The sequence below is a fragment of the Camelus bactrianus genome, chromosome 13, assembly GCF_048773025.1.
Source record: "Camelus bactrianus isolate YW-2024 breed Bactrian camel chromosome 13, ASM4877302v1, whole genome shotgun sequence".
In the NCBI taxonomy this organism is placed as follows: Eukaryota; Metazoa; Chordata; class Mammalia; order Artiodactyla; family Camelidae; genus Camelus; species Camelus bactrianus.
In genome coordinates, this window is record NC_133551.1 from 29869281 (window position 1) to 29895917 (window position 26637).

General features: G+C 39.9%; 1 protein-coding gene across 31 annotated transcripts in view; it reads right to left on the reverse strand.

The window, feature by feature from the left end:
- SGIP1 (SH3GL interacting endocytic adaptor 1) overlaps positions 1-26637 on the reverse strand; it is a 187290-nt gene that overhangs the window by 89352 nt on the left and 71301 nt on the right. For 18 of the 31 annotated variants that reach the window (XM_074376283.1, XM_074376285.1, XM_074376279.1 and 15 more), the window contains 6 exons: positions 15630-15693; positions 10606-10630; positions 7567-7638; positions 3818-3874; positions 2352-2406; positions 1541-1716 (listed from right to left, as the gene is read on the reverse strand). In XM_074376283.1, the coding sequence (XP_074232384.1) occupies positions 1541-1716; positions 2352-2406; positions 3818-3874; positions 7567-7638; positions 10606-10630; positions 15630-15693 (449 nt within the window). The remainder of the gene's footprint in view (positions 1-1540; positions 1717-2351; positions 2407-3817; positions 3875-7566; positions 7639-10605; positions 10631-15629; positions 15694-26637) is intronic. The other 13 variants (XM_074376305.1, XM_074376306.1, XM_074376296.1 and 10 more) reach the window with 2 other exon arrangements.

Below are 26637 nucleotides of genomic sequence, written 5' to 3' on the forward strand. Positions count from 1 at the left end.
TGCATGTCTGAGATTGTTCTGGTAAGTCTTCTTTCATGTAACTTTATTCATTTAATGCCATGAACTTGCCTTCTTACAATTATCCACGTAGCTTCCAAATGCCCACTAAGTTTATTACATTCCATGAAGAAGTGGATATAAATTGGTTTCAGGCGTTTAAATACATTTTCCCAATTAATAAAAAAAATTTTTAGTAAGTAAAAAAATGATTTGAAGGATATCAACTGAAAAATGAAAGTGTGTGCATTTAAAATGCCCCTACTGCTAGAAATCACCTGCATGACAGACCAATGTGTGAGTTTAAAATCTGCACTCTCCATTGCAGAAGGGAAAGAAAAAGCATGTATTTCATGCCTCCCTTTTCAACAATACATCTTAAGAAGGCAAGTGAGTATATGATTAAAAATTACCTGATGTACTATTTGCTGTGGTTGATTACTATTAGCTGTCATGTTAGTTGACTCTTAACAATAGTGGTAAAGGCCATTATAAGCACTAAGCACTAAAAAAGGCATCGTTATAGACTCGGTTCACACCAGGCAGGCAATGGTTATTCCCAAAGGACAGGTGATTACAACTCCTTTAGAAAGGCTGGTTGAGGTATTTCCAGAGCATCTCAAAAATGGTTCTGCAGGTATTAACTACCTCGTTCATGGGAAATGTCGCGGGGAGATCACGTGTCTCTAAAGAAGATGCCAAGAAGCCAAGAACGTATTAGCTGCTGGTAGGAGAGCCTTCATCTGCTCTTCACAGCTATTTTTAGAAAACAATTGCAGCATTTATCAAACTCTACAGAGAAAACACTGTAAATGTTGGAACTCAGAATTCTGCAACTGGAGGAATTTAGTAGATGAGAATTGGAGAAGGAAGTACTAATTGTAGAAAAATACCAATTTGTTTAATATAAATAAAGTATACCTGTATTTGAGGTGCCTAAATTATAAGAGTATTTAAGACAATTTGATAATAAAATATAATGAAGATTGTGAGTTTTTATATCTTTTCAGCCTATGATCTATGATATTAGGTTAATAGTTCTTTTTGAAGCATTAACAATGAGAAGGTTTTTTCCTGAAAAACAGCAATTTCCTTTGTTTCCCTTCCATGAGTTTTTATGTGTTCTTTCATAAAAGAGGATGATATATTGTTTTAATTTTTTGTTTTTGATTTTTTTATGTTTTAAAAAATCTCTATTAGTAAGTATGTAAACTTCATATTGTTTCTAATTGTTTCAGAAGTATATCCGGATAATCTTTATGTTATTTTTTTTTCCTTCTTTGAAAAATGTTTGCAGGAGAATAAGTCAAAAAGAAATGTGGTCTCAGTCATTTTGACCATTTTCAAAAGTACAGGAGTTGCAATATAAAATGAGCATTGCCTTCCATAGCTAGAATGAGCTGTTTCAGGTTTACAGAGTTCATAAAATGGTGACCATATGCAGCCTTCAGTTTAAGGAGTTTCTGATCTGCTGAACGTGTATGGGCAGAATGCAGCTGTCTGTCCAGCCTCACCAAAGCTTGACATAAAAAAAACCACTCACCACTGGCGATGGGGAAAGTGCAATGTTGCCTATTGATGCCTTCAGTTCATCCACCGTTGCAGCGTTCTTAAGAATGTCTTTAGATTGCAATGGCTTAATCTTGATGTTAAATTTCTTGTGTGATTCTTCTTCCTCTTCCGATTCGCTCGAAGAATAAAAGTGCTTTCCTTTGGTAGGTAGAACACAGTTAAAGATACATGACTCTTTTTTCTACTGGGAGGCAACGGTGAGTATAAGAAAGAGCAATCATACTGAGAGTCAGTGGAAGTATCCGTAGATAGCAGAAAATCAAAACAAAACAAACAAAAATTTGAAAGTAAAGCAGGAAAGGGTTAGAATTTATTCCCCTTTCCTTGGAACACAGCTAAGGGTGGTGAATTTCAAGGCCCACGTAAATGTCCTCTTCCCATGGAGAGAGGAGGGCCACTCTGAGGACAAACTGTGATGAGTTTAAAGTGCTTCAGGGTGTGACCTGCTCTCTGAGCAGAGAGGATCCGTGGGGAAAACATAAGTAAGGGCTGTTTTCCAGCCACCATAAGTGGCATTGCCACATCAGGTTTTAGCAGACAATCCAGTACCTACAATTTGTACAATTGTTTTCCAGCACAATTTTCTCCTCCTCCTCTCTCTTTTCTATGAATAGATCAAGGCAGAATGCCTGCTTGTTAGTGATCAGGCTGTTCTCTGTGCTGTTTATTCATCTCTAATACTAGGGAAGCTTGGGTTTCGGCACTTTTACAAAACCGAAATCTGTCATAGTGCTTTCTGAGAGAAAGCCAAAATTCCAATTAAAACAATAAAGAAAGGATATAGCCGGGTTCCTCAGGTCTGATGCTGTAGCCTTCTTCATCCAGCTCAGGTGAGTTCTATAAAATACAAGCGCACATTAAGCAATTATTATCCTGACAATGATAAAGGAATGATTCATTTTCCTTCAAGAGCCTTCTACTTAAAGATGGAGACATGCCTCCTTATTCTAGGAGGTGAGGATTTTAACTTTTGGAGGTGACTGCTGAGCAGTATATGTTTAGATATTCACCCAGAGATATTTGCAAAGTCTTCCTACTGGGAAAATCAACTAGGGATCAACTGTCAATGAAAGAAAACATTCAGAGAGAATTTATCACACATTTCCTGTAAACCAAGGACTAAGTTAAGCAACATGGTGTGTGTGTAGGGGGGGTACAAAGTGCAAATTATCTTTTGTCTGTATTTTGGTAGGAAAAGTTAAAAAATATGCAAACCACAAAACATCAGTGATAGGAGTTTGAAAGGAGAGGAAATTAGTGAGGTTTAGAAGAGTCAGGGAGTCTACATGTACCTCTTGGTCCAGATGGATCGGGCAGAGGGGAGTCAGAAGTAAGGAAGAGGCTGCACTAAGGCACCAAGGCAGGAATGGGCAGTATGGTTCACGTGGGGAAAGGCAGAGGCAACAGTGAAGATGGCGTGCCTGGAAAGGAAGCTGTGTGGTGGGAGACCCTGGAAAATAAGACTGGTGGGCCAACATGCTGGGGGAAGAGCCTGGACAGGATACAGCTACTGCAGCTTCTCAACTAGGGGAGGCCATGCTGAAAGCACAATCTGCAGGTGTTGGAAGTACGCTTCAGGATGGATTGGGGACAGCAAAAGCTGTCCTTATAACAGAGCCTCCCCAGTGAGGTTGTAGCTGGAAGCTGCCTTCTATGAACCAGAAAGGGGGCACTCAACACTGAACCTGCTGGTACCATGATCTTGGACTTCCCAGACTCCAGAACTGTTAGAAATAAATGTTTGTTGTTTATAAGCCATTCAATTTTTGATATTGTGGTATGGCTGCCCAAATGGCTAAGACATTACAAAACCAAGGCCCAGACATTAATTGACTTGCTTCAATATTCAAAGCTGCTTAGAAATATAGCCAGAACTGAAACATCTGGAGTTAACATTTAAAAAAGTGTTCTTTGAACACATTACAGGGTAAGCAGGCTACTGAAATATTCTGCAGATAATTTGCTCATTGAATCCTTGCAACAATGCTATAAAGTAACTACTGGCTTCATTTTTGCTGGCTGACAAATAACTATCCCAAAGCCACACACAGCTGACATGTGGAGGGGCGAGGTCTTGAACCCAGGTCTAACGGAATCTAGTGCTCTTAATCTCTATACAATGTTAATGGTGCCAGGCACTCCTTAATGAGATGTTTTACTTATTCCCATGTCCTGTTTTAAATATAAGAATGCCTCAACTCATTTTCACATTCTGAAATATTTATAAAGACAATCTTCTGATACTTACGTATCTTTCCCAATCAATTTCTGCATAAAATCCATTTGGTGCCCCATTGCTTTTCTTCTGTAATAAATTTGAAAATACATTTAGAGAAGAAACATCTGAGTGAAAAGAAAAGGAACAAAGACCACTTAACTCTTATCTGTATTTAGCAAGAGCTATCAAAATTCAGCACTGGGAGACAAATTAGACCGGCCTTCTAAGCAACCACACTGGTGTAACTGAATGGTAAACTGAGCTGCCGTGACACTGCATAAAAGAGCTTACATACTTATTTCATGAAAGATTATAGGATATCTAAGCATGGGGATATGAACAACTAGCTGTTCAACTTTTATTCAATTACTGAAGAACAGCAGCACCTACATTATAATTTAATCCTCTATAGCTTCAGAGGATATAACCAGATGTATATACATGTTGAAATGGCAACATTTTGATTTCCCTGTTGCTCTCATATACAATTAGTTCCAACACAGCCAAACAGTATTTATCCAAGTCATTAACTAATCTTAGTTTTTCTAACTCAACCTTTTAGTTTTCCTGACTCAACCTTTTCCTAACCATCCCCTTGATAGAATATAAAGGAAATCAGCTCTGAATTAGTTAACTCAACATGTAGGTATTAAGAAGTGTTGGTATTCTTTTCGAGTGGCTTTTCTTATCAAATTATTAAAATGGAATTTGAGGATTAATCATGAATTCCCATCATCCAGGCATCCTATGCCTTCATGAGCATACATCATCGCAAGATGACTGCGTATCAGCATTGCTCTCTCAGGATTATTTTTAAAGTTCTATTTTGGCCTCTAGTACAAACATGACTTGTGTGGCCATAAGCACTTGAGCAAGGATATGGCATCATCCAAATGGAAATTGCTGGGATTCTCTGATTTTCATGAGCAAAGGACAAAAACGCAAATCAGGTTGGTAATGGAGAGTCCGTTCAACAACGTGCCTGTATTTAGCACACAGAGCAATGGTATGTCACTGAGAACCGTCAGATCTCACAACAACACACATCAAATGGTGACGCACGAGGAGGCTTAAGGACAGGACACCTAATTTTGTAATCACAAATGAAGACCAGTTGAACTACAGTGTGAACAGCTAAGACTTAATTTGACAAACAAGTAGGAGAAGAAAGCTTTTCATCTATGCACATAGGATCACCAGAAAACCAACTCAGAGGTAACCTAGGAAGCATTATCACTGATTAATACTTACTGAATGCTGCTGGGCATTCTAAGAACTAGCAGTAGTGTAGTGAGGGTGACTACTGCGTAAGGGACAGACACTGGGCTCATTCTCGCTCTCTTCCCATACACTGCCACCGCACCAGAATTTACAAATGCATGAGCTCTGCCCTGCTTCCACCGACCCGCATCCTGGAATGCAGAGGGCCTGCGCCTCTCTTCCTCTTTGTCTTGCTCCTGACAGAGAGTACATACTTTGTCAGATGACACCATTTTATCCTTCTCGTGGAATTGCCTTCATTGAATTAGTGCTTCAATGATAGCCTTTCCTTTTTGAACAAAGGTTGTTTGAAATACCTGCCACATCAACTCTGTACCTGTATAAGTTATGAAGCTAATTTGGAGGACATAGTCCATTAAATAATGTGCCATCTCATAATAAAAAATCTCTCCCATGGTGAATGGCATGGTTCCTATTTTTTTTCTGTCACATTTGCTTTCTTTTTAAGTTTCTACCATACCAATCTGTTTGCATGTATCTTCTTTGAAAAATTCTCCAAATCCTTCTTAGAAAGTGTATGTAATAAATTCAAAATACAAATTTAATGTATAATAATGGGAAATCAAATGAACTAAGCTGGCTGCAAAGAACTAAACTCATAAATTTTGTGATCAGTACATACTGCTATTAATAGAACTTCTAGTTTTTAAACAGTTCTTCAGTACAAAGAATTGTTATCTAAAACCCAAAGAGATTAAATAAATTACTGAGTTCAAATTGTTTAAAGTTTTGTAGTGTTTGCTTCCATAATAATCTCACTTCCAAAACCAAAGCCCTTCAAAACCAAGATAGTTGATATGCTCAGCTGAACAACAAAATAGATGTATGTGTGTGTATGTGTATGTGTTTTTCCTGATAACATATATCCAACATTATGAATAAAAAGTCCCTCAATGTTTTCAATTTTCTAGATCTGGGCTGAGTGAAAAAATTTCCCGGTTTCCATGGAAACCAATGGAAGATAAAGATAATGAGAAATCAAAGCCTATAAAAAGAAATTTTCTTTTAAAATAGAAACATTTTAAACATAAATACAAAAAACAACAAATCATAACAACACATTCTCTTGGGCAAATATTCAGAGCACACGCACACACACACAGAACTTTATTAGAGGAACTGACAATTTGGCTTCATTCATATTAGTGAATTCTTACAAATATAATTGGTTTTGTAAGTAGATATTATCAAGTTAAAGATAAGCCAGAATCTGGTTGAAATTCTTCTGGTCAGACTTCAAGGAAGAAATAATTGTCCTCGTTTAACCTTTTAAGTGGTTATCACCATCACAGCGATGGTGGTGGAGATAATGACTCTATTGAATTTCAATTGGAAAACATTGAAAAAGCAAGAAAGAATGTAAGTGGGGAAATGCTGTTTAAAAACTAGGCTTAATATATAAAGCAACGTTGGCTATTCCCTAACATATACGCAGTGGTTTTTCTCTTGGAGCAGAAGTTATACATTCTTTTATTTCTTTCTTTTCTCTATTTTCTAAAATTCCACAACTAGTGCGAATAGCTTCTGCAACTTAAATACATGATTGTTCTTTAAAGATAATTGAGGGTCACAGCAATATTGATCATGTCTTAATAGCTATTGTACTTTGGTCAGCCATATCTGCTCTCAGGTAACATGATGGACTAAGTCCATAAACACAGCATCAATTATGTTCAATTGTACATTCATCAAAGTTCTTCAGTTTCGCTGTGGATACTCCTCTTTTCCAAGGGCAGCTCGTGGTCTCATAGTGTTCTTTGGCAAGAAGTGCAAATGACACACGATATACTGCCTAAACATTATGTTTTTGCCATTGAGCTACACTTACTCACTTTGTAAATACTCCTATAGCATAGGACTGCCCAACAGAACTGTATGTGGAGACGTCAACATTCTATATGTGTGCTGTCCAACATGGTAGCCACTAGTCCCAAGTAGCTATGGAGAACTTGAAATGTGGCAAATGCGACTGAGAAACTGAATTTTAAATAGCCTTATCTGGCTACCATATTGGATAACACAACTAGAATTGTTGCATATTCTGCACCAGGATCAGCATCCCTGATATGACATCCTTTGGTTAAGCGCATTGGTTCCCACAGGCCGAGGTCCTGCCAAATTCCTGATCTTACTGAAATCATGCTTATTCTAACAAATGACTACTCAATTTGTATTGAATTGTCTATGTTAAATAGTCAAAGCTTTCTTATAGAAAACAGATTCTTTTTAAAGTTTGAATCCCTGTCCTTCGTCTAAGCTGAAGAAATCACATGTCTTTCCTGCCTGATCACTCTTTAAAAGTATATTCAGATGTCAATATATACAGTCTACATGATTGATTTAAGAATTGGCCCCGGGTAGTCAAGAAGTCATTGGGAAATACTACCCAAGAGAGAGTCTTCTTAAACACTTTTTTTTTTTTTTAAATTTCAAATTGGGATTTTACTCACTGTTTCTAAAACCCCTTGGAAATTTTAAACTAAAATCTGTTTCCTTACCGAAACTTTTTTTCCTCCTTCACGCGCGCACTCTGCTTTGTTATTGTAGGGTGGTTCATGTGGGCTGGGCTGCTGGAATTGATTGTTTTCATGTAGAAAAAAGTTGTTAAAGGATCTGTTTGTTCTTCAAGACACATATAAAGAATCACATGGAGTCAGCAAACATACCAGAGAAGAAACAATTTCTAGGCCAAATTGTAGGGCCTACCAATCTTGGCAGGGTTCCTGAAGCAAAGAGCGGACTTTGGGGCCCATAATGAGGCTCTATTCAGCAGGCCAGTGTGGCTGGGTCAGGAGAAGAAGGGAGAAGGAGGAGGACACATCCCAGGCACCAGGGATGATGTGGATCTAGTCCTCATTCAGCCCGCACTTAATTTACGGGGTTGAGAACAGACACCAGGACACACCAAAGAGACTGAATAAAAACGGTTGTACTTTTAATACAAACCCGAGAAGTCTGGCACCACCATATATTCCCCTAGATTAAAGCCTTTCTGGGAGTCATCAATACACAGAGTATGCACTGCTGACAGTTCCAAATCTGGACCATTTCCTGCACACATGTTCAAGATGGGCAGAGATCTCATGGTGACGGATGTAACCTCCATTGCCCCCAGTCTAGGGGCGGATGGAAATCTGAACCGCTTCAGAAAACACTGAGTGTATGCTGCACAGATCGGAGTTTGTCTCTGGGTTAGAATGATATCATCACACACAGCTGCCTGAAGCCTCGGACACCGCGACAGACAGCTCGGTGGGGCTGGGGTGGGGGCTTATTCAGCCCGTGGCTGGCAAGGCAAGCCCACCTTCATACACGCAGCCCTGCCACAAAACCTCTGCACACAGAACCTCAAAAGCGTTGTCACTGGAGATGGGGTTCGTTGGATTTTGAGAAACAGAAATTAAACAAGCATCAGTACGTTAAGCCTGCTGTGTAGCCCTTGCGCTGGCCAGGTGGTTTATAAGCGTTAAGCGGGTGCACCAGCGCTTGCAGTTCGTAGAACCGCATTAGTGAAGCCTTAAATTTAAACTTCAGATATTCAAAAGGCAATCATTTGAAAGCTAAATCAGCCACGTAAAAGTGGACTAGGTCCACAGACACAAGGTCTTAAAATTTGTCTGAGTTTGAAAGAAAATCAGGTTGAGATGTCTAGGGACTGAATACAAACAGCAACTTGGACTCCTAAGGCATTGGTTTGATACAGAGTTCGTAAAGTTTGGTGGCCATAGTACATGGAGAAGACTTGAGGAACATTTCCAAATGGTAAAATTAGCAGTTGGCTAATAATTTCCAATTACCTGTGAAGCTATACACCCTGTTTCTGAGAACATGCATTTATTTCGAATTTTTTCCAAACAGGTCTGTGTTATTTACTAAGAAATCGAAATTAAATAATTCCTTTTCCCTAAAATCATGACCAGTGATCCATTCATGGCATTTCCAACTGAGGAACGAAGAGGGCACATCTGCTGATAAATATCTTGATGTGACAGGGAATGGTGGCAGTGAAGGAGGACTCGGAGGACTCAGGTACAAAGCCTTGACTTAGGGTCAGTGAGTCCACAGAATCCCAGCTGGGCTCATTCACGCAGCACATACTCAGTCACCTGCTGCATGCCAGTGCTGTGTCGGGCACTGGGACGCATGGTCTACTTGAGATTTAAACTGGTGGTCCCTAGAAACGCAGAGAAGCCTAAGGCAGCGGTGGGGCCTCGAGACAATAAACAGCAGGGTGGGAGGAGCTTTAGAGAAAGAAAAAAGGACAAGACTGAGGGTGCCAGAGGGAGAGAAGCAAGAAATAGCAAACCAGCCTGGGAGCAGCAGCGAGAGAAAGCGGAGGCTAGCTATAACAGAGCCTTGCAAGGGGCAGAATGAAAAGGGCAAGAGAACTCAGGAAGGGGACTGAGACAGAAGCCAAGAGAAGACACAGAAGCGGAGAGTACCTGAGACAGAGTTAACGAGAGGGCTCTGAGCCAGAAGCAAGAGGTGAGGAGAAGCTGGGTCTTCTGGGTCTTTTTTTTCCCCTGCTGAATAGAGCCTTGATTATAGTGTTACCCAATGTCTGATAAATTTCAGTCTATTTTCTTAACATTTCATGATGAGAACTACATGAATGCAAAAGGCACCCCAAAGCTTAGAACCTCGAGTCAAATGTGGGAGAAAAGCTCCTACCATAGGTGCAGTTAACACCCCAATTTAGCTGTAATATTATAAAGTGCGATATTTCCAAAAAAATATTTTTAACCATCAGGTTTATTTTGGTTCCCACTCCAGCCCAATGAGCCTAATGTGAGTCCTTTTTTTTTTCCCCTCCAGTAACAGCTGTTCTTTTCAACCTTCTGAATAGGCATCTGATTTAGATTTGAAGGAAGTCATTTTAGAAGTTGGTGCAGACTCCCAGAAGCACAACTCAGATAAATCCAAGCCATGCACCACAGGCTTCTTTAAAAAGCAAGAAATCTGGCAACAAGCAAGGAATCAGAGTTACTGTTAAATCTGAACCCAGTGGACACATTTTCCTCCTTCAGGCTGTAAATTCAGGCATAAGTGGTTTCAAGACCATTCCCTACTTAAGAATTTAATATAGAAAATATATCTGCAGCTCAACTATGAAAGGGGAAAAGTTTCTTTCAATTTTATTGGATCTCAGCTCCATTATGACTTTGTGGACTCTGTTGGAGAAAAACATTCTCCCATAATGAGCTTTTATATCATTAAATTGGAAATGAAATAAGACTTGATGGTAGCAGCCTCTGCAGGAACTGTCTGGCTTTTGACCCACCATATTGATGACTGGTTTGCTTGCCTACTCTGGGGCAGGGTTTTAGGTGAATGCAATAAATAAGTTTAACTTGACTAAGACTGCGTTTTTGTTCCATGCAATTACTACAGAAAATTACAACAGTGAGAGGTCTGAAAAGTTATTTAAGCTACTTTTTCCCTGCTGAAAAAAAAAAAAAAGGAAATGGGGCTTAAGAAATTTAAACTAGCATAGATTGAAGTGTAAACCTACTAAAAATGGTCATTTAAATACTTACAATTCCATCTCTATCTGGTGAACCTCTGTAACAAAAAGAAATTGGTAGCTATTAGGAAAATGAATCATTCTTGCTACATAGACTCAAGAACAACAATAAGAATCATTAACCACCTCTCTCCCCGTCTTGCGAGCTCCCACCCCAGTAAACCTGGCTAATGAAAACTAAATTCAAATAAATCGACTGAGTGATATTTGAGTAGGGTATGTGTGTATGTGCGTGTGGGAGGGAGATTCTCATTAAAAACTGAGATCCAAAAGGTACCAAGTTGATGGTGCAATGTCTTGCCCACCTTTTTTTAATAAACATTTTAAAAATTGACGTATAGTTAGTTTACAAAGTGGTGTTAGTTTCAGGTGTACAGCAAAGTGATTCCATTATACATATATGTGTATATCTTTGCCAACTTTTGAGAGGAGAATTCATGAACCGTCTGTCCCACTCAGCTGGCTTCCATTTACAACTACCACAGGGAAAGCAGACCAATTTGTTCTCTCTCATCTTCTCCCCTATCAATGGTCTTGAATTTCCCCTTATAAGAAGGAACTTCTATGGTATTTTTCAACCTACTTTGAGAATCTGTACTTTCTTCCTTATTTCCATATTTACTGCTCCTTTGATTATGGAGGAGCAGGAAATGGAGGGCAATTTTGCTAAGTGGCTCATTTTGATGACTAACGTCCAGGGTATTTGATCCATGGCGGCACAAGGCTGCCGTGCTGAAGAGTCCGGGCTTTAGAGCAGGATGAATCTACATATCCAGACTCCACCTCTTATTAGTTCTCTGACCCTGAACACATGACTCAACCTCTCTAAGCCTTTTTAAATATAAGGTATATACATAACATATAGTTCCTGGCACATACTGAGTATTCAAACATGTTTGTTTGTTATGTTTTTTTCCCCTCTTCCATGATGCCTCTCCATTAGGAACACAAAACTGCCCACTTGCAACCCTGTTAGACTTTATAGCAATAGAGGAAGGGTATTATTATTGTTGCTTTGGAAAACTGAATTGGAGGAACCAGAGAAAGGGAGAAGCAAGAGAGAAGTCACTGTAAATTTGTAATGTCTTATTTTAATTCACTTTGTAAGGAAGCTTGAAAAATGTTATTCTATTAACATGAAGACCAGAATTCTGCTTAGATGAGGACCTGCATTGTTTGGAGGAAAACCTTAATAAGTACTTGGGGTAGACTATGAAATCTTGAAGAGTTTGGTGTGTTTGGAACTGTTCTTTAAGAGGTGGGACAAAGTAACAAAGTTCTTTATTGCTCCATAGGATGCGGCAAAGGAGAGAGAAGAGAAGAGAGACAGAGAGAGAGAAAGAGAAATGCAGAGTTGGTGGGACATACTCTTGGCTCCAAGATGTGATTCTCAGCCAAAATTAGCAGGATATTCTGCTTGGATTACAGAGGAGTGCATTATTTTTCATAATCAGTTCTGTGTTCATGTGGATGCAAGGCTGAATCAGTGATACAGGGACTAGAAGCAGGAAGGATCCCGATAGTGAAAGACCATGAGAGTTGACAGAAATGTTTGGATTTTTGCCGGCTATGGGAATTAGTTGGTTCAAAGGAATTCCATCTAAGAAAGCTAGGAATAGTCTTAGCCAATAAAAGTTATAATTCACTGATCAAATACTGAGTGCTTACATTGGGTCAGGCACTAGGCTAGGATCAGGGGTTAAAAATAATGAAGGAGACATGGTCATCAGAAAGAGAAGGCGATGGGCAGGTAAAGCCAGTGGGTTCTTGTGGCCACCATAAGCCCAGGTTGGTCAGAAAGCACAGAAGAAAGGTACCAACCCACACTCATCAAAACCAATTTTCCTTATCAGATTTATACATTGCAAGAAATGAGCATTTCTTACTAGGATTTCAGCCTTGGCTAAAGGAATTGAGAATGAGGTGATTGTGTCAACTTTGGGGTAGGATAATCCAGAGGCACTGATCCTAGTGGGGTTGTCTTCTGGGGCAGGTAATGGATGTGGAGAAGGCAAAGCTCTGGAGATAGGCCTGGCTGTGATGTTGCCAACTATTGGTCCAGGTAGAAGGGCATATTTATAGGGGGTCTTAAATGGGAGGCCACTCGATCTCATGCATATTGCAGCTATAGGGATGGTGTTTAAAAACATTTAATCAGGAGAACTGTGATTGTACATAGCAGCATTGGTGATCCTTTGTCTTATCCATTGGGAATGGGGCTGCTGCATCCCAGTGTGGTGGCAGTAAGCATGGTGTTTAAGAGCACCAGCTGCAGTGCCAGACTCCCTCGGTTCAATCAACTTAGATTTCCCAGCTGCATAACCCTGGACAAGTACTTCATCGCTTTGTGTCTCAGTTTCTTCATCTATATAATAGCCGTGATAACAGCATATACCCCATAGGCCTCCTAAAGGATTCAATGAGTTAATATAAATGAAAAGCCTGAAATAGTGCCTAGGACATAGTAAATACTCATTCGATGGTATCTAGAGTAAAGATATTGTATACGCTAGCCTAGGATGGGGAGTAGAGAGAGATTTTAGTAGCCTCAGACACTTGGGCAAATGTTCTCAATTTATTTCCTAAACCCTCCTGTTAAGTTTTATATGCTTTTTTTTTTCTTTTTAACAGCAAACCCATTATATTTACTGACTTCTGTTTTCTAACTAATCATCCACCAGGGACCCTTGGCCTCTATTTTTAAAAGTGGCCATCACCTCTTGCGACAACTGCCTTTTCTCTTTTACTCTCCTAGTGGTCTTGATTATAATTTTTCCCATCTATTTCTTTTTTTTTTTTTTCCCCTGAGTGATAAAGGAATAAGCACTGGATTTTAAACTAGAATGGTTCCATGCCTTATTTTCTGGATAGCCTTCAGCAAGTTACTTAATTCCTTTTGGCACTGATTCCTCATCTCTAAAATTGAGACATTACTTCTAACCTTATTGAATTACTGTGAGGATTAAAAAGGATATCACTGTATACAAAATACCCTGCACAGAGCCTGCCACTTAGCACCAGCTCTCTGCTTTCCTCTTTCTACCAGCCATTGTAATGATGATGATCAAATCAGGAAGCTCTGGTTCAACCTCACTCTATCTAAGGAGGTTCAATCAGCGGACGTTAGAGCTGGCAGCTACCATAGCAGGTTGCTTGGCAACCGTCACGGAGTTGCAACAGCCCTGAAAACAGTTTGCACCAACAAGGTTTCAGTGATTGCAGACCAACATAAGCATTACCTAAAGCAAAAGGGCTAGCAAATTGCCAGAACATTTCCCCAGCCTCTGCAAGAATGATATGTGACCTAGTTAGAGAGCAGGGGCTTCTGAAAAGCAAAGGCTTACACCAAATGACTTGTCCTTTGATCATTGCTGCAGGTGGGAACTGATAGCTAATTTGCTGAGTAAATTGGGGTGCTCAAACGATAAGAAGCGAAGAAGAGAGGCCTGGGATTTTACTGGCAAATATCTCCTTAGAGTACTTCACAGAGATATTGGGCATCTACCCGAAGCTGTGAGGAGCAGCTTTCACATTTTCATGAGTTTAGAATTGTTGATGGAAAAGTGTGGCTTTGGCCACATACAAATGAGCTCAGCCTGCCCTGGGGAGGTTGTCTGACCTCTTTTCCCATTTGAGGGAGCTTTGTTTCCTTTTTAATTTTCTTCACACACCAGAGATTATATGCAGTCAGTTACAGACACTGTCTTCCAAGAAAAATGGATTTGGTCTCTGCTAATGATGTTCTCCTGAGATGTGTCTAACAATATCCCACACAACACGTGGCATGTTGTAGGTGACAAAAGATGTTGCTGACAGACAGACTGGTGCAGTGTCTAGCCTTTTAGGAAAATTAGATTCCATCTAGCGTAAACTGAGGCCCATTAGAGGAAAGTATATTCCAAGGCTGTTGGCAATGCTGGACCCAAAGCCCAGATCTTCTGACTCTGCTGAACGAACCATCACCTCTTCTGGTTATGTTTCGAAAACAGCAATTTCTCAAAAAATAATGGAAATCATATAATGTTTAGAACAAAATTTTCTAATTTAATCATTTAGAAAACTTTGCAAGGCCAGAGGAAATATAGTTTCCATGAAATAATTAATTACCAAAAGAAAAAGCACAAAGAAAAGGTAAGAACAGAAGACTTCACATTTGATAACTGGGTAAAAAATAGCTTTTTTGCTCTCCAATCCTTTATAGTCTTTGGTTGAAAAGCCTTTGAGGTTTCAAGGTTGCTCACTGCCTAAGGAAGGAAGCCCAGACACCTCAGTCTGGCATGTACAGCCCTTTCTGTCTGGCCCTGATCTCCTTTCCAGCCTTGCCTCCCATCAACACACGTATGCAGCTGACAGGTAGACAGACTGCCCTCTTTAGCTTGTCCTGAATACCTACTTGGCTGTCCCACATCTCTGCTTTGGCTGGCATTCCCTTTGCAGGAAATACATGTCCTCACCTTCTTGAAGGCCAGACTCAAGGTTCCTCCCTCTCCGAAGCTTCACTGATCATCTGTTCAAATATGAGCTTTCCCGCCCTCAAATTCCCACGAAATTCCATTTTTAACTGCTCATAAGGAACTTACCACGTATTAATTTGTCTCAGTAGTAATAAGCATAGTGGCCTCTGCCATTCACTGAGCACTTACTAAGTACTGGGTACCATGCTAGTCATGTCCAATGTTAGCTCATCTAGTTATATGAAAGATACTTCAATCTGTGTGACAGGTATTTTGTCCACGAATTATAAATTCTTGGAAGGCAAGAACGCAGGGCAATACTCGGCACCCTGTGATGAAATTTATGCATGATAAAAATATGCAGAATGAAAAGCTACAGATGAGAAACAAATGTAGCTCTCTTCCTTTTCACCTACGCCTAAACAGCTATTGATTTTCCCATTTTCTAACCTCCTTTCAGGACTTCTAGCCAAATCAGGGGTTTAATGGGCTCATTATTCTGCCATACAGAGACCACAGCAGATCTGCATTTCTACATAGTCACAGCTGACACTGAGCGGTGATGCTCTCCTCAAGTACATACGTAGAATCAGTGTCCTTTTCTTTCTTCCGTATTCCAAAGGCCTTCCTTGTACGTTTTTTCAATCCTGTGGGAAAACAACAAAAGGTCAAAGAAGTTTATTTTCTATTTGAGTGTTCCTAGCAACATTCAAGTGAACATTATTTTTAACGCTGACACACATTCGTTAACTGTGAATGTTCGAGAAGCAACGGCAGTTTCTTCATTTGTATCCGTGTGTGTGTGTGTGCAGGCACGTATGATTCATTATGATATTTTTCAACAGATGTTTATCAAGGACGTGGCACCATAATCTCTTAGCACGATCAGCAGCATAAGAATATAAAAGAATGGGAAGGAGATCAGAGCCAGGTACAGACAAGACGACAAGCTTTTCTTAGACTATTGTTACTCATCACTCAAACTGGCAATCTGTCAAGAAACCAAATCACAGATTTGAAGAACAGCAATTTCCAGGTTAGACATATTCTTGAGACTGGAATAGTTCCAAGGCACAGATTATGTAAATCATACAAGAGGGCCACATTGACCTGACACATCTCTGTATTCCGTATTCCCAATTCATCTTTTTCTACTTCCTCAATTTGGTGGCTATACCGGATTTTCTGAATGTACCCCAACATCTGTAATCCAGTATTTCTTTTTTCGTTATTTGGTCCTTAGCTCTGGTTGAAATGTTTTTCCTATTTTGTTTGTATTTAGAACTTCAATATGGGCCTTTAAAGCCCAGTCAAATGCCACCTCCTCCGTGAGGGCCTCTCAATTCTAGTGCGGTAAGAAACTGATTATTCTGTGCTCCCCACAAATGGTGCTCTCGTGTGTATTACAATATATCAAACTATTCCACTTACTAGTTCTTATGTCAGTTTCTCTCACAGATGGTAAGACTTTCTGGGACAGAGGCCAAGGACATCCTCTGCATGTCCCCTTTACCAAGTACAGGTACCAGATAATATTTGTTGATTTAAGATGTCTTCCAAGAAACATCATTCACGCGTATTGGGGAAAGAAGGTGTGTCTGATTCTGGACAAACCAAGCCTAGTCTTATAGCTTCCATTCTTATCCTGTCAAGGGTCTGTCTGGGAACCATCTCCTACATGTCCTGCTGTTACATATGTGGCTTGTGTTTCTTGTGTTAATGAGTGTTATTCAAATATACCAAATGCCTATATATTCGAAACCTTAGACTTGTTACCGGTGGTTTGGAATGTCTTCTTGACAAATTAGAGGGGGGAAAAGTCACTGACTTTCAGGATTTGCTTGGCACTACCAGGTGGAACAAAGGGAAAAACACTGACAAAATCAGAGATTCCATGACACCTTCTCCTAAAACATGTGAGTCAGTCCAAGCCGCTCAGATGATCTGAGTCATTCATTATCTGACTCAGGATACTACTCAAATACAATCTCCAAAATGCCTTTGTTAGTCTAATTTTGCATTTGAATAGTCATTCCATTTAAGATGTTTAGGTCTTTAAAATGTCAATGTTTGTTTAAAAAAAATCTCCTTCCACATTAAGCTATTCTCCTTTACCCTCCAAATGAGGAATTTATAGAAACTTTATTGACATTTAAACATACCCACCCATAATATTTAGGAATACCTTCCCCCTGTTCATTTTTAATTTTGATGATGAAAAACTTCTTTCTTTTCACCTTTAACTGCCTTATCCCCTTATAGGGGCAAGATACCATAGTTAAAAATCATCATTTTCTTCCTATAATTTTCTTTCAGCTTTAAATCTCTTAATTGGCTTTTCCATGCTTCTGATTCAGCTTTGGGGCCCAATAAATGCGATATTCCCCAATTGCTACTCATTTTTATAGGATTATAAAACAAAAGCTTTTATTATCTTATGTTTTCAAATGACTATTTTCTGTAACTTGACCGTGAGATGAGAGACAGCGTGCCCTACCAAATAGATCCGAAAATACAGACAGATTCCAGTCATTCTTGTATTAAATTAGTAACAGAGCGGGCAATAGTAGTTTTCCATGGACTCTGTCCTGTTTTGGACCACTAAATTTGGACAATAGCCAGTATGAACTAGGTCATGAATGTCACATGTTGTCCATTTTCCAGGGAAAAGTGCCCTGGATCAGGCTTCAGGAGAGAGTCTGTTCCCAGCCTTATTTGTGTAGATGAATACAAGTCACTTTCTTTTTGTATTTCATCCCCTCAGTCTACAACAAATCAGCCAGGAATAAGGGCTGAAAGAATTTGCACATGTTCACACAATGCAGCGCTGCTCTGTAGTTTTAGTTCTGCCAGAAGTCACATTTCCCATCCACAGAATGCAGCCCCATACATGGAATGCATACAGGAATACACCAAAGATGTGACATCCCAGAAAACAAACCTAATCAAACTACTGAATAAGAAAAAACACTGAAAACTTTTCCCCCTTGAAAAGTAGAAAGATGTGAGAAGTTTAGAAAAGTATGAAGAAAACTCAGAAAGACTAAAACAAAGTTATGAAATGTAAAAGTTATTCATATCTTAATAGCTCTTTGAGAAGACCCAGAAAGAGACAGTCATACCAACTGTGTGAAAAATGACTGGAGAGGGGTGGCCAATGCTTTTGAGAGTTAATTTTAAAATACTCAAAAAAATTCTTCGGAAGAGAGCAATGCTACTCAAAGATCTTCTAGGAATAACAAGTTTAAGACACTATATTTGATCATCTGATCAGCTTAAAACACTCTCTCCAATGATTTTTCACTTCTGACTCCAGAACTTCATGAAAAATTTAAAGTCAGTTTCTACAGTGTAATTGTTTTTAGGCTGGGTTATGAATTTTTGTCAGCTATTCTTGACCAAAAATGGGAGGGGAAAAAAAAAAGTGTTTTTGAGACATGAAGTAACTAACTTTCCCCTTGCCAATATCACAACAAAGAAAGCTGAAGAGAAAGAATTTTAACATCTTGATGATCTGGGACCAGAATAGCTCTCTTCTAAGCTATGGAATCGGGAACACCTTCCCATGTGTAGGCAGAACGAGATCAGTCACCTGGAAGTCTGTGCTGTGCCTCCAGCATCTCTCCACCTAATTAGGATTCCTTTAGCTTCCTCTCGTATTATGGAAGAAGCTAGTCAGAGAAGGACAACAACAACAAAACTAAAGACAGACTGATTTTTTAAGAGGGTAGGAAAGCTTGTTTCAAAATCGGTAGTCCTGGATATGATGTTACAAGATAGTGAAATAAAGCAACAGATGCAGAAACTGACAATAGTGATAGCACAAATATATACAATAACAATTACAGCCACCATTACTGAGGTCCTATCTATGAGCCAGGTACCAGCGGCTTTGCATATGTTGACTCATTTAATTTTCTCACAAACTTTTTGAAAAAGTAGGATGTGTTTTCTTTTCAAATGGTGAGCCTGAAGGTTTACCTGAGTTGAGTTTTATTATCATCATCTCCACTGATCCCCAAAGTTCTGTCCTGGGCTCCTTTACACCTACTACCTGGGGCAATTTCATTCACTCCCATGCTTTCATGTTCCATCTGCATATAGATGAATCCTGAATCTATAGGTCAGACCCAGTGCTGTCTCATGAGCTTCTGGATTTACAATACTTCTCATACTCAGGCTTCTACAAATAGACATCAGATTTCTTTGAAAGCCTTTAGGCACCACATTGTGTGTGTGTGTGTGTGTGTGTGTGTGTGTGTGTGTAGGTAATCAAACTTGTAAATGTATATCCAATCATTTAGTTGACAATTACTTTCTGAATAAAATCTCCTTTACAATGAAATAGTTCTCTGTGAACTGATGAGTAGATAAACAAAAGGCAGTATACCCATACAATGGAATATTATTCAGTCATGAAAAGGAATGGACTGACACAGGTTACAATAAAAATGAACCTTGAAAACATTATGCTAAATGAAAAAGGCAGATACAAAGAACCACCGATTATATAATTCCATTTATGTAAAATATCCAGGGTAGGCAAATTCATTGGTACAGATAGCAGACTAGAGGTTGCCAGGGGCTGGATGCAGGGGGAATGAGGAGTGACTGTTTAATTGGTACAGAGTTTCCTTTTGGGATTATACAAAAGTCCTGGACCTAGATGGTAGTGATGGTTACACAATACTGAGAATGTAGTAAATACACTTTAACATTACAGGTTTTATGTCAAGTGTATTTCACCACAATAAAAAAAAAATGGAATAGTTCAAGTCAGATTATTCTGTGATCATGGGGGTAAAAGATGGGAGGGAGTGAAGAAGAAAGAGACAAGGCAGATTGGCTTAAAATTTGGGTTGGTTTTGTTTTGTTTTGCTTAAATTGTGAAACAGTAAAGAAGTGAGGAGCTGTTTAGTCACAAATCTGTGTTCATGATGACCTCCCTGATCAAGAAAGTGATATTTCCATGAGAATTTACAACAACAACAAAACCTTCAGGTTTTTGCTTGCTTGGTTTCATATCTTCCATTGTTGTTGTTGTTGTTGTTGTTATCATTATTTTACTTACACTTGAAATATTTTTTGCTAAAAATGAAGACTGGTTCTATAGACGGACAGGTTGAGGTAACAGTCCTGGAGCTGAGTCCAGAACAGGAGAAATCAAGGTGAGAACATCCTATAGGTAGAAGCTGAGGACCTACCCCACAAAAGATGCTGCTGGCCTTCACCAGAGATGCTATCCTGCCACATAAGACTGTAAGCTGGGGAGTCCTGCCAATACCTCCTCCTTTCTCTCCTTGTCCTAAATTCGTACCATTCCACTGCTAGCTGGTAAGACGACAAGAGGCCAAAGGTAGAATAGTCACCATCCTATCTGCATGCTGCCAACAAACTGGTGTATCTCTCAGCTAACTTTAAGGGGCTGGGATGGGGAGAGATGTGGGGCAGGTACAAGACAAGGGGAGAAGAGCCAAAGACAAAGCCAGGTTTTAACGCTGGGGGCGGTGGGGCTGGGGAGTGAGCCTGTGGCGGGGAGGGGGACATTCTGCGTATTTGACTGTTGGAGAAGAGAGCTCCTTTGTAAGGACTAGTTTCTGATGACCTTCGTCACTCATCTCAGTCTTGCGTACACTTTGCTTTCACTAACAGCTCTTTGTCATGATGTTAAGACCCCCGTATAAGCATGCTGCCTTTAAAACGGTTGAAAATGTACTACTTTAAGGGATCATGTTCCTGGGGTGTACTTAGTCCTTCTGCTTCCCATCCCTGCATAAATAGTGCTCTTGAGCAGAGCTTGGGCAAAATTAGGCCTGGGCACAAAGTCAGCTCTAAGAGTTACCAAGCGCTTTGGAAGAGGAGCCCCAGGAGGAGGAAAGGGGGCAGTGACAGCGGTTTAGGGTCAGTATGCAAAACACAGTTCACGGAGGAGTAGAAACCATCCTCTCATGTATCCCCCCCAGAAGCATGAAGACGCCCCTCCCAGGAGCAGAGCAGGAGACATGGTGGCAGGGAGCAGAATGCACGGCCTTCTTTAGACTCCAAAGATCTGGGATCAGATTGCAACTTGACCTTTTACTCGTTGTCACTTGCAACAAAATGTACAGAGAATCTGAGAGGCACTGTGTTACATGTTAGGATTCATGTTGTCACAGGACGAGGGGTTTAGAGGAACAGCCTCAGGTTTCCCATCTGCAATCACCAGGAGTAAGGGGAAGGCAGGGCTGGTTCACTGGGTCCCTCGGATGTGCCAGGCACCACGCTAGGCACTTTCACGAGCCAACTCTTTCAGCAAGCCCAGAAGGAACTACTAACCCCTATTTTAAGGATTAAAAAACAGTCTCAAAGTGATTACGCTACTTTTCAAGATCACCAAACAAACAAGCTAGGCAACACCAAGATTCTGAGCCAGGTCTACTTGTCTCCAAGCCAAGTAGCTTCTTCCACGTGGTCTGATGAGTCTCACGAGACCCAGGGCCCTGCCTGGTGCACAGTGGACACAGCATCCATGTATGTCTAACAGTTTCAAAAAAAAAAAAAAAAAAGCTGCTCGATGTTTGTATAATTAAAACAAAAAACAAATGACTTTTCCTGATGTTTGCAATCTACATCCCAGTGACGTTCAGGTGTGGGGATATTTCTTTGTGTATATAGAGGTCTTCGGAAAGGAGGCGGAGCCCTAAACTGCGGGGGGGGTGGGAGGGTCTATCGGAATGTATCTGCATTCCGCCAGGGAACAGAAACTCAGGGGAGGGCTGTGGTGCAACCTCACCACAATTTCAGGTGAAGAATGTGCACTACAATGGTACACTGAAAAGTTCAATTTAGCCCCAAACGTATATCATAAATAAAAACCAATAGATGTAATTTGTTAAAGTACTTAAAATGTTTCAGAAATTGGTCAGGAACTTCCTTATCTTGACTCAACACGACCTTATGAGGTGGGAGTTATTACTGCATTGACTACACACCACAGGGCAGGAGGAGTGTCCCCTCTGCCTGCCGCCAGAGTCCACCCCTTCATGTCTTTGGAATATCTTCCCATTAGTCATCACAAGTCATTTTGCACTCTTATTAAAAAACAGAAACAAAAAACAAAACCTTGGCTTTTTTTTTTTTTCAATGGGAAGACATTTTTAGAGAAGTTAGGCTGCACATTTCCTAAACACAAAGACTGGATTTTGCACTTTTAAATCTTTGTATGCTGCCCAGTGAACATAAGGAGACTCAATAAATGTTTGCTAAATGGATTATTTCTGTAATAAACGTAAATTTTCAGCTTGAGTCTTTGTCAGCTTGGAGGGTTACTCAAAGGTGAATCACATGTAATGGAATTACATATTTTCTGTAGGAACTCAGGCCAAACATTTGGTCTCAGTAATAAAAAAAAAACAGGCAAATATAATTGCCCTGGGCAGAATGCTGCATAGTGACAGCAACTCTCACTGGCAATATCTATTCATTACGGTGGCCACTGTATTTCTGTCAAATGCCTTGAGTATTAGCTTTTCCTCTGAGTTTTAAATATAGGTACTATAATTCAATTCAGATTCTTTGTCCTAAGAAGGTTTTACCAAAAAAATGTAAGATCAGTTGAGATGGAGGCCAGTCCCACGATTTTTTATGATATTTATGATTTTCAGTGCCTGGACTACTGCCTAAGATATGGGAAATGCTTAATGGAGGCGAGTACCAGGAAATATGAAAAGTCAAGTTCAGTGTCGAGCAGTACCTGGCACATGGTAGTCACTTAACAAATAATTGTTGGTTGTTCTACGTATTTGCAATTTTAATCCAAACTGCTCATAACTGGTTCACTGGGTCCCTCGGATGGCCCTGCCGTCCCCTTACTCCTGGTGATTACGGATGGGAATGATGGCCATGTGCTCTTCGGTCTGCATGCTTTCCCTTCATTTTTATGCGACTCAAAGGAAATCCAGGTGCTCTTTGTGCTTGGTCAGCACAGGGCCTCTTTACAATGTGGTGCCCAATCATTCTGAGCTGAGCCTGTCGGGGGAAATACGCATCTTAATGACACACTCCATTAGTACTGGAAGGACTGCAAAGGAGCCGGATATGCACAGCACCTTGGAGTTCAGATGTGAGATATGGGAGTTCATCTTAGTGCACTGAAATGGAGGTGGCCATCAGGCAACAAAGACATCAAGGGCTAAAAATACTAAAAATAGTAATGACTTTTTTAAAAAAGAAATGCTTGACTTTTGGTGACATGAAGAAAATGTTGAAGAGGAAACGGTCATGGAACAGGTATGCCACAGAAGGACTTAGTGCTTTCTCCGCCAAGGTCAATGTAGTGAAGGAGTTGAGTGGAATTGGGAAGAATTTTAAGCAAGTGAACAACTTCTATTAAGCTTTAAATACAGTAGCAAGATCATGGGAAGTATATGTAGTTGTTAAAAAAAAAATGTAGGAGGTTATTTGAGCTCCAAATAACTTGGGTTCAAATTCCATCTTCAGTACCTCCCAGGGCAAGGTACATCACTTGTACTGTAGTCTCAGCTTTCTCAGCAATCTATCATAAAAGGTTTTTGTAAAGTTTAAATGGGTGTAAAATATATCAGACCTAAAATATATTGTGCAGATACATTTTATGCGGATCCCGCTTGCTTTTCTTGCAGTTTTGACAGTTACAAAGCAACTAGAAATCAGCTATTTTAACTAATTATGTAAAAGTAACCAAATGCCCAATTTCAGCACTTCTAGCCCCTCCATAGCTCTAGCCCTTTACAAATAAAAATACAACATCAAAACTTGAAAATAATCCAACTTTTCAAAATCTCCAGCTTTTCCTGGGTACCTTAATCACCAAAACCAAGATTAAGAACTGTAATTTACTAACATCTATCATAAAAGATCAGAGGGAGTTAAAAAACCCACAGGAAGAAAAACAACTATCTCCTGAAGCAGGAAAATCCGTCACTGATGAAGCCTTCACTATGTGTAAGTCTACTGCAGACCTTCATCAGAACGATTTGAAAGTAGACCAGTGTTCCTTTTACTTGGATTAGGGCATGCAGAATTTGCAGTTTCCTCCCCCCACCCAGTGGGGAGACACATAGGCCCTGCTTAGAGACTAACACTTCAGACACTAGTGAAATTAATTTGACCTGTTCCCTGAGAACCTTGTTCTGTCAAGTGGTTTTCCTCTTCTTGCCTCTTTCTCTCCCGCATTCCGTCTCCCCACATTCATCGATTATCTCCCCTCTGCCTCCAGTTCCTCCCCGGCCCGACACTGACACCTCGACAGAACTGAAGTTAATGACTGGTTTTCAGGAATAAACAGAAAAATTCAATTGAATTGCAATTCACCAAATCTCATTTTCAAAATGCTCCGCTCTTAAGAAGGAAATAAATGAAAGCAAACTGCACAATAATGGAAATGCTTTTCATGGGCTCCTGTCTTTTTACATTTCATCCAGAGAGGAAGGAGCAAGTCCTTTGGTAAAAATCTCTTAACTGTTACTCTGTGTACCACTGAGTGAGGTGAATTAAAAGTCTTTAAAGGTGAATTTAAAAAAGAAAGCTGGAACATGTCTTACATAAAATCGTTTTGGTTTAATTCTAACATATTATGTGGAGGCAGAGAGGTGAACAGGAAGGGAGCTTTACATGGCATGGTGGACTCAATACACCACAGGCCACTAGCCAATTTCATTTAGTAAGAATCCATGAAGTCTACTTCTTCAAAGATCAGTTACTCAAACCTGAAAACACCCCCTTTTGATTAAGTAGTTGTCACCCATTTTAGCTCCTCCTTACCTACTCATTGATGGGACATATGCATAAATGAGTGGTATTTAAGATGAAGATTGACATGAGATAAGACTGTCAGGAGCCAGATCATGTGAAGGTCAAGTTAAGAACTTTATTTTAAAAAAATCGGGGGGGGATAGTTAGGTTAATTTATTTATTTTTCTTGATGGAGGGACCAGGGATTGAACCCAGGACCTCATGCATGCTAGGCACACACTTTGCCACTGAGCTATACCCTCCCCCCAGGTTAAGGACTTTAGATTGTAAGTGCAATGGGTAGCCATGAAAGCAAAAGGAAAGTGACATCATCTAAATAATCTTTTTTTTCCCCCACCAACAATGTCTATTATTAGTACCAGAAAGCCCCAATAGTAATTAATTTGTATCATGGTCACTATGATGTGCTAAATACATAACTTATCTTTCCTAGACCATCAGAAGACAAAAATCACATTGAGTATTGTTTTAGTGTCAAAAGTATTATGCTGTACCAATTATTTGAAAACCAGCATATGAGTTGGGCTCTAAAGTAAAATATTTAATTTCCAGAACAAGTGAATACCCGAATATTTCTTCCCACTTAAGAGTTTACTGTTTGTAACTGTATGTAATTATGCCAATTTTGTCAATCCTAATTGAGACTCAAACTAATTAAGAACCATCAAACTAATTAAACTCCCATAACTCCTGAACTCAAACTCCTCACAGAGTTTTGTTGCATTTGCAGTCAGCCCCCAAATCAGATTCTAGCTTTACCACTAATCAGCTGTGTGATGCTGAAAAAAATCAGCTAATCTCTCAAGAACTCAGCTTCCTGAACTATAAAATATCTGCATCACATGACAATTGTTAGTGTTAAACGAGAAAATGCATTGGAATATGTAAATGAAATGCTACCCACGGAAGAAGTAATATCATTATTTATTTGTATAATTATTAGTGTCATTTTAATTGAAGGTTGAAAATAGTCAACTGTAAAAATAAAGTATCTAATTCAGCATAAATACTAAGATCTCTCTCTTGTTAGTATGAAAAGGGGAGGAAAATCTGTTTTCCCTAAGTGCATTTTCCAATGTCTTCCTCTGGATAGCATTAACTTTAAGATTCTTATAAAATCTTGCTTAGTTGCTTTTCAGCAATCTATCAAGATAAGACAAGTATTCACACAAAGCACGGATAATCTAAATGGAACTTCCTCCTTAGCCAGTTCCTTTGCCAGGGGTTCCCTCACCAAGTAAAATAGTGCCATCATCCTCCAAGACGCTCCATCTGGAAATCTAAGACGCACCTTTGACTCCTTTCCCTCCCGCTCCACAACTGGTCCATCAGTGAGTGCTGTTAGCTCTCTTTCTTGTGTACATCCAATCTGTTTACCCAGGCTCCTTCCACCTCCTGAAGCTACCACCTTCAAGACATGCCCTCTAAGATTGCTGTGGAAGGGAGAGAAATCATGAGGGAGTCACTGTGGATGCTTTAGCATCGCATCCAGGGAGAGACACAGTTCTGCTTCTACACCATTGACCAGAAGGGTTTTGGCTTATGTACCATATGACCTCACCTCGATGTCAGAGATGCTGGAAAACAAAGTCCCTGGCTGGGAAGCCACTCCCCCACAACAGTTCTGCATGGTGGAAAGGGAGCTTGGCTCTCTGGAAGTCAACTAGCTGTCTCCTCCAATCCCTACACGGATAAGCCACCCCTCCCATTACCACTTCTCTGCAGCCCAGAGCTCTAGTCCCACATAATGAACTGGTTCTGCCACTTGCTACTTGTGTTCCCATGGATAAATGTATGCTTCTCTTAACCTCAATATTCTC